The sequence below is a fragment of the Cervus elaphus genome, chromosome 10 (assembly GCF_910594005.1).
Source record: "Cervus elaphus chromosome 10, mCerEla1.1, whole genome shotgun sequence".
NCBI classification, from domain to species: Eukaryota; Metazoa; Chordata; class Mammalia; order Artiodactyla; family Cervidae; genus Cervus; species Cervus elaphus.
This window is the reverse complement of record NC_057824.1, coordinates 50269133-50286197: the sequence shown is the minus strand read 5'-3', so window position 1 is coordinate 50286197 and position 17065 is coordinate 50269133. Positions and strand designations below refer to the sequence as shown.

Below are 17065 nucleotides of genomic sequence, written 5' to 3'. Positions count from 1 at the left end.
CGTCTCTGGGTGGGGTAAAAGCAAAGCAGGTCATTTGTGCAATGTTCTGAAAGGCTGGAGAAACTGGTCACTGATCCTGTTGTCTCTTTTAGTCTTTTTTTTTTTTTCCAGCAAGGGAAAATGTCTCAGACTGGGGAATTTCCTCTTGATGCTGAGCAGTGCTGGCCTAGGGGAAGGGATGATGCAAACAAAATGTAGCTCTTCTCCTTACTCTTTCTGCAAGTTACTTTCAAGTGTGCTCTGTTATATTGCTGACACTTTTTTGACCTACTTTCATTTACTGTGAGCTGTCTAATTGTGAGACAACAAAGTCTGGAGTCTCCTACTCTGATGATGAGTCTATCTTGGAGATGTCACTTTGGTATTTCATCATTAAAGTGATATTAGCTGTAGGTCTTTTTGTAGATGTTCTTTATCAAGTTGAGGAAATTTTTTTTGTCTTCCTGTTTTGTGAGTTTTATCATGAATGAGTGTTGGAGCAATCTATTTTAAAATGAAATATAAATTTAAACGATTGAGGAAAATTTCAAACCGGCTGGCTTCATACACATGTCCCAAGCTGAAAAATAGAGTTGTCTTATTACCTCTTCTATTCCTGGGGGAAAATGTAGGGGAAAATGTTTTCCATGTCATTGCACATTTTTTTTTCAGAATATAAAGTAGATCCATAAACTTTTGCGTAGTTAGTACTACTTAAAAAGCCCCCACCATGTCAGCACATTCCTTTTTCCAGTTGATCAGGCTGTAAATATATGTAAAGACCAAAGTAATCTGAGGCAAAATGCAGTCTGCCAAGGCTATCTGGCTGACTGTCACCAATCCCTTCTCTCCATAGCCCGGGAAGATGAACTCGATCTTATTCCCTTCTATCCCCTGGAAGAACCCTTTCTGTACTACATGGTCATTTGCGTTTAAAAGGAGATTGGAATATGAAGGCTGGAAACACATCAAGTGGCTGGATGTCTCTTCCACATTCACAGGAACCTAGACATTCAGGATAAATGTTTATTGTGCATCTAGCATAGGGCCTGGTACTAAGTAGACAGTCACTAAATATTTGTTGAATACATTGTTCCCAAATTATTAACAAATTTTCCACAACTGTTGAGACTTCAAACACTTAGGTAGGGTAAAATTTGCTTTCAACTCTAGATTTTTGGTCCATTGGGAATTATGAAAAATGCTGTTTCTGTGGCTGAGGATGAACAATGGAAGAGAATACGGACATTGCTGTCTCCAACCTTCACCAGTGGGAAGCTCAAGGAGGTAAGAAAAGAAGAGGGTTTTCCATGAGCAACTTAAAGAATAAGGTAGAAAATAAATTCATATCCCTGTCCAAGGAGTGGTGTGCCAAATTTGAGTTTCCTAAAATAGTTTTTATCTTCACATCCTAGAAGAGACATCGTCAGATTCAGAGTAAAATGTCACTGATGGCTCCATGCCCCTGAAAACCAGGTCCTTCTAAAACTTGAGTCTCCACATTTAACTTCCCGCGCTGTTGTGTTTTGTGTCTAGATGTTCCCTATCATTAGGCAGTATGGAGATGTGTTGGTGAGGAACCTGAGGAAGGAAGCAGAGAAAGGCACGTCCGTCGACTTAAAAGAGTAAGTAGGGGTGAAGCTGCTGGTCCTTGGAGCTCCACTGAGCCCCTCTGTTGCCTGCCTTGGAGCCAAATTCCCACTGCTGAGTTACTCTAGTGACCGAATAGAAGTAGGTGTGTGGTTTACAACTCCGACTGGCCACCCAAGAATGAGTGGTGGCTCATGAAAATATCAGAAGGTATCTTCTGGGTACATGAGCCAGGGTTAACTTATCTGCTTAACTGTCACCTTGGATATTCTGGGAAATAAAAATACACAGTGTGGCCTTAAATCAGGGAGCATGATGACTCCATCTCCAGAAAAACATCTGTCCTGTTTTTCAAGATTGCTTTGGCTATTTATGGTCTTGTATGTTTCTATATAAATTTGAGGACTGTTTGTTCTAGTTCTGTGTAAAGTACCACAAGTCTTTCAATAGGAATCATGCTAGATCTATAGATTGCTTTGGGTAATATGGGCATTTAAGCAATATTAATTGTTCCTATCCATGTACATGGAATATCTTTCCATTTGTTTTTATCACCTTCAATTTCCTCCGTTGTTTTATAGTTTTCATAGTATAGGTCTTTCACCTCCCTGATTAAGTTTATTCCTCAGTGTCTTATTCTTTTTGATGTGATTTTAAACAGGATTGTTTTATTATTTTCTCTTTCTGATAGTTCTTTATTACTGTATAGAAAAGCAACAGATTTCTGCATATTAATCATGTACCTGCCACTTTACTGAATTCATTTATTCTAGATTTTTGGTGGAACTTCAGGGTTGCCTATATAAAGTATTATTTCATCTGCAAATAGTGATAGTTTTACATGTTTCCTTCCAATTAGGATGACCTTTATTTCTTTTTCTTGTCTGATTCCTGTGGCTAGGACGTCCCATAGTTTATTGAATAGAAGGAGCACGAGTGGGCATCCTTGTCTTATTCCTGATTTTAGGGAGCACTGGCACAAAAGAGACACATATCAATTGAATAAAATTGATAGCTCAAAAATAAACTCATATACTTAGAATCAATTAATATATGATAAAGAAAGCAAGAATATGCGATGTAGAAAAGACAGTCTCTTCAATAAGTGTACTGGGAAAACTGAATAACTACATGTAAAAGAATGAAAATAGAATATTTTCTCATACCCTATAGAAAAACAAACTCAAAATGGATTAAAGATCTAAATGTAAGTCTGGAGACCATAAAAACATACAAGAAACAATAGGCAGAATGCTCTTTGACATAAATCATAACAATATGTTTTTGGATTTAACTCAAGGCAAAGAAAACAAGAGCAAAAATAAGCAAATGACCTAATTTTTTACTTTTATCTAATTGAACTTAAAAGTCTTTTATGCAGTAAAGTAAAATATTGATATGATGAAAAGACAGCCTACTAAATGGATGGGAGAAATAAGTTTCAAATGATGTGATGATAAGAGGTTAGTGTCCAAAATATATAAATGTCTCATACAACTCAAAATCTAAATAACAAGCAACCCAACGAAAATCGGGCAGAGGATCTTAATAGACATTTTTTCAAGGGAAGATATACAGTTTAAAAGATGTTCAACATTGCAAATCATCAGAGAAATGCAAATCAAAATCCCAAAATCAGCCAACACCTGTAAGTTTGGGTGAGGATATGGAGAAAAGGAAACCCTGGTACAAGGTTGGTTGTAGCCACTGTGGGAAACCGTATGGAGGTTTCTCCACAATCTTAAAGGGAACTATTGTCTGTGTTCCATCATGTCCCACTCTCTGTGACCCCACAGACTGTAGCCCACCAGGCTCCTCTGTCCATGGGACTTCCCAGGCAAGAATACTAGAGTGGGTAGCCATTCCCTTCTGCAGGGGATCTTCCTGACTCAGGGATTGAACCCAAATCTCCTGCATTGCAGGCAGTTTCTTTACCACTGAGCCACCCAGGAAGCTAAGAACTGTCATATGATCTAGCAATTCCACCCTGGGTATACATCTCGTGAAAATGAATACACTAATTTGAAAAGGTACATGCACCCCAATGTTTATATCAGCTTTATTTACAATAGCCAAGATACAGAAGCAACATAAGTATCTGTCAGCAGCTGAATGCTTAAAGAAGATGTGGCACATGTGTGTATACACACCGCCCCCCCCCCAAGAAATATTACTGAGCCATAAAAAAGAATGAAACTGTGCCATTTACAACATTTATGGACCTAGAGGGTATTATGCTTAATGAAATAAGTTAGACAAAGAATGACAAATGTTGCATGTTATCATTTATATGTGGAATTTAAAAATGAAGTGAATAAATATCAATATAACAAAACAGAAACAGAGTCACAGATATAGAAAACAAACTGGTGGTTACCAGTGGAAAGTAGGAAGGGGAGTGCAAGATAGGGTAGACGATTAAAAGGTCCAAATTATAATGTATAACATAATTGTGCTACAGGGATAGATTGTACATAACAAGGAATGTATTCAGTATTTAATAATAACTTTAAATGAAGTATTTAAAATCACTCTTGTACACCTGAAACTAATGTGATATTGTATATCAACTCTGCTTTTGCACTAAAAAGGAATCATCTCTGAGCACAGGTTCTGTGGTGAGGTGAGACCCAGATCAATGTCCCCTTTCTTGACTCCCCAGGAAGAGTGAATTTGCTCCCTTTGCTGTGCTCAGACACAGTCCTTATACACCTTTTATTGCCCATACTCAAGCACACTACTGTGCTTTGTCAGATTATGGGTTCTATCCTTCTATGACTGAGCTCCTTGAGTTTGATTGGAGGGGGGGTGTCCTAACTTGCCTTAGTGTCCCCATCCCCCCAGCTCAGGGGCGGTTACATCATCCACACCTCATACACACCTCAGGAGTGAGTGAGAGCAGCAGACAGTCTTTCATGATCCAGCAGGTGGTTCTGAGAGAGTGTGGCTCTTGACCTGTCTTGCCTGGGCATCTGATTTTCTTTTTGACTGTGTTGGATATGGGTAGTCAACTGGTCCCGATTGTAATTGTCTGTGTTTATCTTTCTCTACTCAGGGTCTTTGGGGCCTACAGCATGGATGTGATTACTAGCACATCATTTGGAGTGAATATTGATTCCCTTGGCAACCCACAAGATCCCTTTGTGGAGAATGCCAAGAAGCTCTTAAGATTTGATATCCTTGATCCACTTCTTTTCTCAGTAGGTAAGTGTCCTACTACATTCCTTTTTCTGTATTTCTCCCTCCGTCCCTTCTTCCCTCTTGTTCTTTCTTCCTCCCTTCCTCCTTCCCTCCCTTCCTTCCTTCTTTTTCATAGGTTTATTGAGATATAATTCAATACCATCAATTCACCAATTTAAAATATACAATACAATGGTTTTTACAACCTAAGTGTCCATGGATGGATAAAGATAGAGGGAAAATATATATACACACACAACAGAATACTATTTAGCCATGAAAAGAAAGGAAATCCTGCCATTTGCAGCAATGTGTCTGGACCTCAATGGAGGGTATTATGCTTAGTGAGATAAGTCAGACAGAGAAAGACAAACACTTACATGCTGAATCAAAGGAAGAAATCCAAACTCATAGAAAAATGATGTCAGATTTTTGGTTACCAAAGATAGGGTTTGGGAGATGGAATTGGATGATGGTGGTCAAAAGGTACAAATTTCAGTTATTACTTAAATCAATAGTCCTGGTATAATTTGCTTGAGATGGTTGGATGGCATCACCGACTCAATGGACATGAGTTTCAGTAAACTCCGGGAGTTGGTGATGGACAGGGAGGCCTGGCGTGCTGCAGTTCATGGGGTTGCAAAGAGTCTGACACGGCTGAGCAACTGAACTGAATTGAACTGATCCTATTGTCTCAGCACCACTTATTGAAAAGACTGTTTTGTCTCTGTTGAATGGTCTTAGAAAGATTTTCAGTGTTCAGTTGACCATATGCATGTGGCCTTATTTCTGTATTCAAAACTCTATTCCATGAATCTGTATGTCCATCCTTAGGCCAGAACCACTTTGCCTTGACTAATGTAGCTTTATGGTAAATCTTAAAATCAGGAAATGTGAGTCTTTATAGCTTTATTATTTTTTTCAGGAATGTTTTGTCTCCTATGAGCCCCTTGCAATTTCATATGAGTTTAATCTAAGATAGTTTCTTCAAAGAGGTTAGCTAGAGTTCTGAAAGGAAATGCCTTATGTCAGTCAATTTGCCATCTTGACAATGTAAATGTTCTGATTCATGAACATGGCATGTTTTTCATTTACTTACATCTTCTTTAATTTAGTTCAACAAGGTTTTGTGGTTTTCAGGGTGTAAATTTTACATATTTTACTTCTACTTATTCTATTCTTTTTGATGTTATTATAAATGGAGTTGTTTTTTCAATGTGACTTTCAGATTATTTTTTGCAATGTACAGAAATACAATTGATTTTGTACTTTGATCTTGTATCTTGAAACCTGGCTGAACTTGTTTATTAATTCTAATAGGTTTTTAGTGACTTCCTTAGGATTCCCTGTGTACAAGATCATGTTATCTGAGAGAGTTTTATTCTTCATTTCCTATATGGATATACTTTCTTTAATTTTCTTGACTAATTCTTCTGGTTAGAACGTCAGGTACAGTTTTGAGTAGAAGTGATGAAGAAGGCTTGCTTGTCTTATTCTTTTTTTTTTTTTCATTTATTTTTATTAGTTGGAGGCTAATTACTTTACAATATTGTAGTGGTTTTTGTCTTATTCTTAATGTTAGAGAAAACCATCCAGTTTTTCACTATTAAGTATTAGTGTTAACTGTGGGTTTTTCATAGATTCCTTTTATGAGGTTGATGAAAGACCCTTCTTTTCCTGTTTGCTGAGAGTTTTTTTAATCACAAGTGTGTATTGGATTTTTGTCACATGCTTCTTATGCACGTATTAGATAATTGTGTGGTCCTAGTTTTTTACTCTGTTGAAATGGCATATTATACAACCTTGCATTCCTGGGATAAAGTGCACTTATATATGGTGTATACATCTTTGTATATATTCGTAGGTTCAGTTTGCTAGTATTTTCTTGAGGATTTGTGTATCCATTATCATAAGATACATTGGTCTGTTGTTTTCTTTTCCTCTACTATCTTACTCTCTTTCTCACACCAGGTTAATACTGATCCTGAAGAATGACTTTCAAAGTATTCTGTCATCTTCTATTTGTTGGATGAGTTAGTGAAAAGTTGATATTAATTTTTTAATTATTTGAGTAGTATTCAGCATTGAAACCATCTGCACCTGAGCTTTTCATTGTCAAATTGTGGGTAGTTTCTTGATTATCAGATCAAACTTTGTATTTCTTATAGATCTATTCACATTGTCTTTTTCTTTTTGAGTAGTTTCTGTTTAATATTTTTTCCAATTATTTAAATAATGTTAATTGGAGGATAATTACTTTACAGTATTGTGAGGTTTTTGTCATCCATCAACATGAATCGGCCACAGGTATACATGTGTCCACCCCATACTGACTCCCCCTCCCACATCTCTCTGCACCCTATCTTTTTGGGTTATCCCAGAGCACCAGCTTTGGGTGCCCTGCTTCATGCATCGACTTGCACTGGTCATCTATTTTACATATGATAATGTACATGTTTCAGTGCTATTCTCTCAAATCATCCCACCCCCATCTTCTCCCACTTAGTTTGAAACTCTCTCCTTTACATCTGTCTCCTTTGCAGCCCTGCATGTAGAATTGTCGGTACCTTCTTTCTAAATTCCATATATATGCATTAATATACAGTATTTTTCTTTATCTTTCTGACTTATTTCACTTTGTGTAATAGGCTCCAGGATCATCCACCTCATTATAACTGACTCAAATGCATTTCTTTTTATAGTTAGTAATATTCCATTGTGTATATGTACCATAATTTCCTTATCCATTCATCTGCTGACGGACATCTAGGTTGCTTCCATGTCCTAGCTATTGTAAATAGTACTGCCATGAACATTGGGGTACATGTGTCTCTTTCAGTTCTGGTTTGCTCGGGGTGTATGCCCAGCAGTGGGATTGCTGGGTGGTATGGCAATTCTATTTTCAGGTTTTTTAAAATTTATTTTTATTAGTTGGAGGCTAATTACTTTACAATATTGTAGTGGTTTTTGCCATACATTGACATGAATCAGCCATGGATTTACATGTGCTCCCCATCCCCATCCCCCCTCCCCCCTCCCTCCCCATCCCATCTTGTATGGAAATACAAAATCTTCATTACTTTCTTCTTTCGTCTAGATTTAGGTTGAGTTTGCTCTTCTTTTTTCAGTGAGTTAGGGTGGAAAGTTAGGTTCATGACTTTGAGATCTTTGTTCTTTTTAAAAGTAGACATTTATAGCCTTAAAGTTTTCCATGAGCAATGTTTTTCCTATGTTCCATTCATTTTAGTAAGTAATAGTTTCATTTTTCATTTCAAAGAAATTCCTGGTTTCATTTTTGATATAGTATACAGCTCCTTGGTTATTTAAGAGTATATTGTTTAATTTCCATTATTTGTGAATTTCCCAATTTCTGTTATTGATTTTTCATTTAATTCAATTATGGCTGAGAGGCACACACTGTTTTATTTCTATCTTGAATTGTTGTTTGAATGAAAAGGTTAATTAGAGTAGCAGACTATAGTGTGGTGTATCCGAAGAGACTCTAATCAAATAGATAAAAAGCCAACAAGTTAAGGAATATAATTCTGTTTCCTTGATCGTTCCAAAAGGCAGAGGGACCACTGGTTTCACGACTGTAGTGAAGGCCCCATAAGTGGACTTGGCCTTGCTCAGTCACTGGCTTGGAAGTCTGAGCAAAGGTCACAGCGGGAGTGATTCTGATATCTTTCTCTGACAGATAGTGCAAATTATACTTAATGCGTAAATTTTGATTTTTTACTCTGCTTTTCTTTTATGTTTTCTCTTCAGCACTCTTTCCATTCCTTATCCCAGTCTTTGAAGTATTAAATATCAGCATGTTTCCAAAAAGCGCTGTGAATTTTTTCACAACATCCGTAAAAAAGATAAAAGAAAGTCGCCTCAAAGATATTCAAAAGGTAAAATCTGGTGATGGTTACGCGAGGGGGTTCACTTTTTGAAAATTTATTTACCTCCACACATATGATTTGTGCACTTCTCTGCAGTTTTTAAAAGATAGGTAGAGAAGTATAGATTTTAGAACTGGGGAGTTATTAATATACCATTGTGGAGTGATGAGGAAGGTGGAGGTTGGGGAAAAAATAAGAAAATGAGCCAGAGAGTGCTGTTTAAATTTAATAGTAGGAATGCATATTAGTATGTCATTGCATATGTATTGTTGAGATAAATGCTTTACCACTTCCATTCAATAAACTGTTAAAGGATAAAAATTAGTTTAAAAATGATTTTACTGATATTATAATTTCCCCACATGTTATACTGGTAAAGAATCACTTTGTTTCCAAGACTCCTATTTTATAGGTTGTGCAATGGAAAGCCCCATCTGTCAGCTGGTGGAGTGTATTCTCTGTTAAATTTGAGCCCTCTGCTAGTCTGGCATGGGCAGGGATCTTCTCTGGGCCATGAGGCTGCAAGCTAGTTAACCCACCTTCACCTCCATGAGGCCTGAGACGCAAGCTTGTCTGCAGGTCAGGGGAACAGAGGGTTTTGTACCCAGGATGTCACTGAAAAGGGTCAAGGCCTTGAAGATGCTTCTGTAACAGCTGCCAATGTACTTTGCACATGTGAGAGGATTAATTTGTGTGGTAATTCATTAGGAATTAAAATTGGTACCTCACTGTGGTTTTGATTTGCATTTCTCTGATAATGAGTGATGTTGAGCATCTTTTCATGTGTTTGTTAGCCATCTGTATGTCTTCTTTGGAGAAGTGTCTGTTTACTTCTTTGGCCCATTTTTTGATTGGGTCATTTATTTTTTTGGAATTGAGCTTCAGGAGTTGCTTGTATATTTTTGAGATTAATCCTTTGTCTGTTGCTTCGTTTGCTATTATTTTCTCCCATTCTGAAGGCTGTCTTTTCACCTTGCTTATAGTTTCCTTTGTTGTGCAGAAGCTTTTAAGTTTAATTAGGTCCCATTGGTTTATTTTTGCTTTTATTTCCAATATCTGGGAGGTGGGTCATAGAGGATCCTGCTGTGATTTATGTCAGAGAGTGTTTTGCCTATGTTCTCCTCTAGGAGTTTTATAGTTTCTGGTCTTACATTTAGATCTTTAATCCATTTTGAGTTTATTTTTGTGTATGGTGTTAGAAAGTGTTCTAGTTTCATTCTTTTACAAGTGGTTGACCAGTTTTCCCAGCACCACTTGTTAAAGAGTTTGTCTTTTTTCCATTGTATATCCTTGCCTCCCTTGTCAAAGATACGGTGTCCATAGGTACGTGGACTTATCTCTGGGCTTTCTATTCTGTTCCATTGATCTATATTTCTGTCTTTGTGCCAGTACCACACTGTCTTGATGACTGTGGCTTTGTAGTAGAGGCTGAAGTCAGGCAGGTTGATTCCTCCAGTTCCATTCTTCTTTCTCAAGATTACTTTGGCTATTCGAGGTTTTTTGTATTTCCATACAAATTGTGAAATTATTTGTTCTAGTTCTCTGAAAAATACCATTGGTAGCTTGATAGGGATTGCATTAAATCTATAGATTGCTTTGGGTATTATAGTCATTTTGACAACATTGATTCTTCCAATCCATGAACACGGTATATTTCTCCATCTATTTGTGTCCTCTTTGATTTCTTTCATCAGTGTTTTTTAGTTTTCTATATATAGGTCTTTCATTTCTTTAGGTAGATATATTCCTAAGTATTTTATTCTTTTTGTTGCAATGGTGAATGGTATTGTTTCCTTAATTTATCTTTGTTTTCTCATTGTTAGTGTATAGGAATGCAAGGGATTTCTGTGTTAATTTTATATCCTGCAACATTACTGTATTCATTGATTAGCTCTAACAATTTCCTGGTAGAGTCTTTAGGGTTTTCTATGTAGAGGATCATGTTGTCTGCAAACAGTGAGAGTTTTACTTCTTCTTTTCCTATCTGGATTCCTTTCATTTCTTTTTCTGTTCTGATTGCTGTGGCCAACACTTCCAAAACTATGTTGAATAGTAGTGGTGAGAGTGGGCACCCTTGTCTTGTTCCCGACTTTAAGGGAAATGCTTTCAATTTTTCACCATTGAGGATAATGTTTGCTGTGGATTTGTCATATATAGCTTTTATTATGTTGAGGTATGTTCCTTCTATTCCTGCTTTCTGGAGGGTTTTTATCATAAATGGATGTTGAATTTTGTCAAAGGCTTTTTCTGCATCTACTGAAATAGTCATAGCATTGACTATCAAGGGTGAAACAGATCACCAGCCCAGGTGTGATGCATGAGACAAGTGCTCAGGGCTGGTGCACTGGGAAGACCCGGAGGGATGGGATGGGGAGGGAGGTGGGAGGGGGGGGATCGGGATGGGGAACACGTGTAGATCCATGGCTGATTCATGTCAGTGTATGGCAAAAACCACTACAATATTGTAAAGTGATTAGCCTCCAACTAATAAAAATAAATGGAAAAAAAAAAAAAGGGAATTAAAATTGGAAGGAAAAAAGGATCCAAGTCATGGACTTTCTCCAGAACAAACAGGTGTGACAGAAGAGACAGCTGGCAACTCTTGGGCAAGGAAGCTGTTTCAAACGCCAGAGAAACCAAAAATCAGAGAGAGTGAGGACCAAAAAAGTGTTGACATGATGGCGGTTTTCTCTCTGAGAAACATCATGTTCTCCAAGGTCTACAGGAGAATATTAGTTCACTGAGGAATCAGGCAATACTAGTCAGACTTCTGCTACTTAAGGGGCGATAGTCTCAGGAAAGAGGTTAAATACTGCACTCCTGATTTGTCTGTGACTTCACAAGTAACTTTCTTTCATAGAAATTTCTTTCTGCTTACAGCCACGAGTGGATTTTCTTCAGCTGATGATTAACTCCCAGAATTCCAAGGAAACAGACAATCATAAAGGTAACCAAGGAGAGCTGGGGAGACACAGAGGTAGGGGGAAGTTCTGAAAATGTGCAGGAATATTTCCAGGCAGATGGGAATTTAGGCCAAATTGAAGAAAGACACTTGTGCAGAAAGAAAGAGTAGACTGTGGTACTTTCTAGAAGTTTGCAGGCATAACTTTGTTCAGCGCTCGAAGGGCAAGTATAACAAGGATGTCATGCCCAGAAGTCAGTTATGATGTGGATCACTACAGCTGAACCTCTGGGGAGCTTGGTTCCAACATCAGTTCTCAGGCTCCTCCAGACCCACCAAGTCAGAACCTCTGCCTGGAAATTTGCATCAAGGCTTCATCCTTTCATTCTTCAGGGGGCACATTGCCCCAGTGTTGGTGACCTTAAGTTGGAACACTTTTAAACTTGTGTTCACCGGCTTATTCTACTGTAAAGTGTATTTGTTTTTCCCTTTGTTATTAATAGGTAATTTCTTGGAGAAGCCTTTGAGACTGTAAATATTCTGTTCCTCTTCAAATTGTCACCCACTGGTTTTATCATTCATGGATGGTTTTTGACCGAAACCATTGTTACTATGATGATTAAAACATGCCTTTCAAAACCCATCATTCTTCTATACTTATCAGCTGATGTTCTTTCACAGGGAGAGCTCTCCATTCTCCCCCATCATTTATTTATTTATGTCAGTATATCTCATGTACAGCTAACTTACTCTCTCACATCACTCTTCATTTTGATTTTCAAATTCTCTCAGGTTTCTCCCCTGGAGCCCTTTCAAGTAGGCTCCTATATACATATTACTTTTTCTCCTGAAAAATTTTTTCAATAGGCCATTTTTTAGCATAAATTAAAAAATCTTAATTGAGTGAAGAATACAGAGTTTCCCGATATACATTCTGCCCCCACCTACATATAGCCTTCCTCAATATCTGAAGTCCATACTGGAGTGATACACTTGTTATAATCAATGAACCTACACTGATACATTATTATCACCCAAAGACAATAGCTCACACCTGGGTCCAATCTTGGTATTGTATATTCTATGGGTTTCGATAAATGTATAATGATGTGTGTCTACCACTGTCATATACAGAGTATCCTGTATCCTTTTCATTTATCATTTTCTAAGAACTTCCTCACTTCCTAATGCAAGGCATTCCAGCTTTCTCTCCTATTTCCCCTGGAATAAGCCATTTCTCTAAGAAGTTCAGGTTCCATTTAGTGAGAAATGGTATTTAGAATCCAAAATTTGGGTTCTAGGAATATTCATTGCTACTAGGGTTTCTTTGCTTCTAGATCCTCAGTGGACAACTTTCAGAAGATCAACTACTTTTAACCCAGTTGTAAAAATAAAAAAGATTTCTATATCTACCTCAAATCACTGATATAAATATGCTCTCTCTCTCTCAAACAAAAAGACCCTGATTTGTTTTAATTCCATGACATGAATACTCCTAGATGATTAATCTGAAGCTACCAATGGATTGTTAACCTCTCAATATTTGTGATAATTTGTGATAACCTCACAAAATTATTAATTTTATAAAACTGGTTCTTTTTTTTCATTTATTTTTATTAGTTGGAGGCTAATTACTTCACAACATTGCAGTGGGTTTTGTCATACATTGACATGAATCAGCCATGGAGTTACATGTATTCCCCATCCCGATCCCCCCTCCCGCCTCCCTCTCCACCCGATTCCTCTGGGTCTTCCCAGTGCACCAGGCCCTAGCGCTTGTCTCATGCATCCCACCTGGGCTGGTGATCTGTATAAAACTGGTTCTTGAAAGCAGGGATAAATTGACTCCAGCCCATTCTCATTATGTCTATTCCTGTGTGTACACCTACTTATGTCTATCTATCTATTATTATCATTTATCATTTTTCCAAGTACATTATTCAATACAATGTTCCATGATGAAGGAAATATTCTATATCTGCTCTGTTCAATATAGTAATCACTAGACATAAGTTTCTGTTGAGGACTTGACATGAGACTGAGTCAGTGAGTATGAAGTTGCTCAGTCGTGTCTGAGTCTTTGTGACCCGTGGACTGTAGCCTACCAGTTTCTTCCATCCATTGGATTTTCCAGGCAAGAATACTAGATTGGGTTGCCATTTCCTTCTCCAGGAGATCCTCCTGACCCAGGGATTGAACCTGGGTCTCCTGTATTATAGGCAGACACTTTACCATCTGAGCCACCAGGGATGTCCTGTGACGTATGACTAGTGCTACTGAAACCTGAATGATAAGTTGTATTTAATTTTAATCAATTAAAATTTGAAGAGTCATATATTAGATAGCACAACTCTAAACTTTGAGTATTTTGTGGTTTATGCTAACTGGGAATGAATTTGATGGTTGAATTTATCCACGATAACATCACACATATCATCATTGGGGAACTAGAACTTTCTAGATCTTTATTACACTCATTTTATATTGCTTTTATTTTTAGTCAGTTGGTTGGGTCAGGTACCACGTTGAGTTGAGTGCTCTAAGTAACAAAGATCCTACTTCAGTCCCATCAAATAGCTGAGAGCCTGAGCATGCTTGGTCTCTTGGGAGAAAATAAAAATGGAGACCAGTGTATAATCACAGGGCTGTTTGGTAAGAATAAAGAAGAGCAGAAAGTGGGGGTGTAAACTGAGAGGATGACTTTCAGGCTGGAGTTGAATTAGCATTGCTAATTCTACTCCCTGGACCTAATTTTTCTGTATTTCACACTGGCCTATGTCCTTATATGCACACATTCTTTCTTCTGCTATTTTAATGCCAATGATTAGACTAGGATCATCACAACTCTTCAAGTTTTTTATTGATTTCTGTAGCTTCTATACATATCTCGATCATCCCCTTGAAGGCTTGTGCCCCAGGTCTTGTATCACCTGATGCCTCTCAAGGGCATAATCCATGCTTCTCAGGCTACATTGTGCACACACATCTCCACATCTCATGAAACTTCACATGTTGTTTCCATAGTTCTGAATTTGTATTAGGCTTCTAGATCCTGCTCATGCTGCTGGTCCATGGACCATTCTTTGAGTAACAAGAGTTTAGCTGTAGCCCAGTATTGTACTCTTGTGTTCCTGGAAATGTTTTGATAAAATATAATTCAATTTCCCCTATCATATAGCCTTAGTATCATAAATCTCTTAAATCAAGCTACACCTTAACTAGAATAATTTAAAATATTCTAGAAGAGAATGCTACTCCATTTTACTTGGAGCTAAAGTTCTTTTACAGTTCTCTAAGGGACAGGCTGATAACACTGGAAATGTTAGAAGTGCTACCCAGCTGTGTTGGTGGGGGCATGGAATTGCCAGGAACAGAGAGCCAAGAATAGTATACCCTGGGAAAAACTCAATTAAGACAGTTCTTGGCTTTTTCTGGGCTCTGTGAGGCAGACACAGAGTAGAAATCACTCTCAGTTTGAGTCTAAATTACTTTTACCTGATTTCCCCTAGGGGTTTGGGAGTTTCACTGGAATGTCTCATCATCTAAACTATGATTTTTACATTGCTATGCTTTACCTAAAATGTCTTGACTTTCTTTTCAGCTCTCTGTGACCAAGAACTCGTGGCCCAAAGTATTATCTTTATTTTTGGTGGCTATGAGACCACTAGCAGTACTCTTTCCTTCATTATATATGAATTGGCCACTCACCCTGATGTCCAGCAGAAGCTGCAGGAGGAAATTGATGCAACTTTCCCCAATAAGGTGAGTGATGATACCCGGAGAGAGAGGGGCAAGGTGAAAGCTTAGCATGATTGTCTTCTCTCCACTACTTAGGAGGTTTTTGCCCAAAGCATAAGCATCAAATCATTTACGTCCATTCCCAGGTGGTGCAGTAGAAAAGAATCCAAACTAACAGTAAACACTTATCTCTCTGGTGTCTGCGTTTGTTGTTGTTTTGTCGCTAAGTCATTTTGGACTCTTTGTGACTCCATGGAATATAGCACGCCGGGCCTCCCTGTTCCTCACTATCTCGCAGAGTTTGCCCAAGTTCATGGTGTCTGCATATTTATCTATTGATATTGTTTGGACTTGCTGTGGTCTGGGTGTTGGCTGATCTAGGCTGGCCTTAGATAAGCGGTTGGACTGACTCAACTCCACACGTTTTGCTCCTCACGTGTCTCACTCTCCACATGTCTGCTTCTCAAGGCAGTGGTAGATGTCATGAGCAAGAGGCCTAATCCAGTGTGTGACTTTCAAAACTCTGCTAGCATTACACTTAGCGAGTATTCCACAGGTTCAAAGTGAGCCACCTGACCAACCTGAGTCAGAATGGGAGGGCATCGCAGAGTTAATGGCAAAGGGAATGGACAGAGGAAATGGTGGAGAATTGGGACCATTAATTCAGTCTACTGCCCTGAGTAAACTATAGCCTAGGTGGAGCCTGGTGTACAAGAAAGGATATACAGTAGGAAACAGAGGACATGAGTATGAGACCTGACTGGTTTTGGACCAGTCTTATGACCTTTCAAATCCTAGGTCCTTCAAATACTTTGTAGGGCCTGCATAAATTAGAGATGATATTTCTTCTCTGATAAACCCCATATTGGGATTCTTTTGATTACAAGAAAATTGAAAGATCACTAACAGACCGAGGCTAGCTAAGGCATTGCATTCTCTCCTTTTCATAAGAATACTTATAATACTAGTACTATTGGCTGATATGTGCTTCTTACTTTGTATGTCTGGTCTAAATACTTTCTATTTATAAATGCATTTAATTTTGAAGAAATTCTTTATTAGTCAGGAGAGGCTAGCTTATACCTCAGTAACAGACAAGCCCTGGGATCTCAGGGGCTTTCATAGCAAAGTTTTCCATCACCCACGTGGACACGCTGAACATGGATTGTTAGTGGAGGATGGAGTGGACAGCTCTGCTTCATAGAGTCACCCAGGAAAACTGGCTCAGAGCCTTCACCGTCTTATAATTGCCTTATCTGAAACATGAGGCCTTCTTGTCATCTGTGAATAAGGAACTCAAGAGCTGCTTACTGGGTTTTCAACTGATTTGTCTCTGAACTGACATAATCGCCTAAGTTCACAGCCTGTTGGCAAGGGTGATTTGGCCATAACCTCAAGTGGGCTGGGAAACATGGGGCCTACATGGATGCTGGGTGAGCAGTGAGTGTCTCTGCCACACAACCCTCTGGAGGGTCAGCTCCCTCTGTCTCCATGTGACACGTGAGAAACCTGAGCGACAGGGAGATGGAACACTTCCAGACACTAGTTGTGTACGTGGTGGTGATCAAGTCAAGCTGTGATCCACGGTGTTGGCTCCTGAGCCACTCTTACCCTCCACAATGTTGCTCCTTAACTACAACCCCACGTGACAGCCATGTATCACCCCCCAGTGGTCTCAGATCTCAGCCAAAACTGGAGTTCTTTGTGGTGTGCGGAGACCTGGCCCCTGGGGCTGCAATGGCTTGTTTAGACCTTCAGACCTTAGGGTCACACCTGTAGGGATAATAAG

At 38.5% G+C, this 17065-nt stretch overlaps 1 protein-coding gene across 1 annotated transcript in view; it reads left to right on the top strand.

Annotated features, from left to right (window-relative positions):
• Positions 1-17065, top strand: part of LOC122701842 (cytochrome P450 3A24-like) — a 36136-nt gene that overhangs the window by 10792 nt on the left and 8279 nt on the right. The window contains exons 5-10 of the mRNA XM_043915226.1: positions 1153-1266; positions 1516-1604; positions 4625-4773; positions 8518-8645; positions 11517-11583; positions 15140-15300. Coding sequence (XP_043771161.1) covers positions 1153-1266; positions 1516-1604; positions 4625-4773; positions 8518-8645; positions 11517-11583; positions 15140-15300 — 708 coding nt within the window. The remainder of the gene's footprint in view (positions 1-1152; positions 1267-1515; positions 1605-4624; positions 4774-8517; positions 8646-11516; positions 11584-15139; positions 15301-17065) is intronic.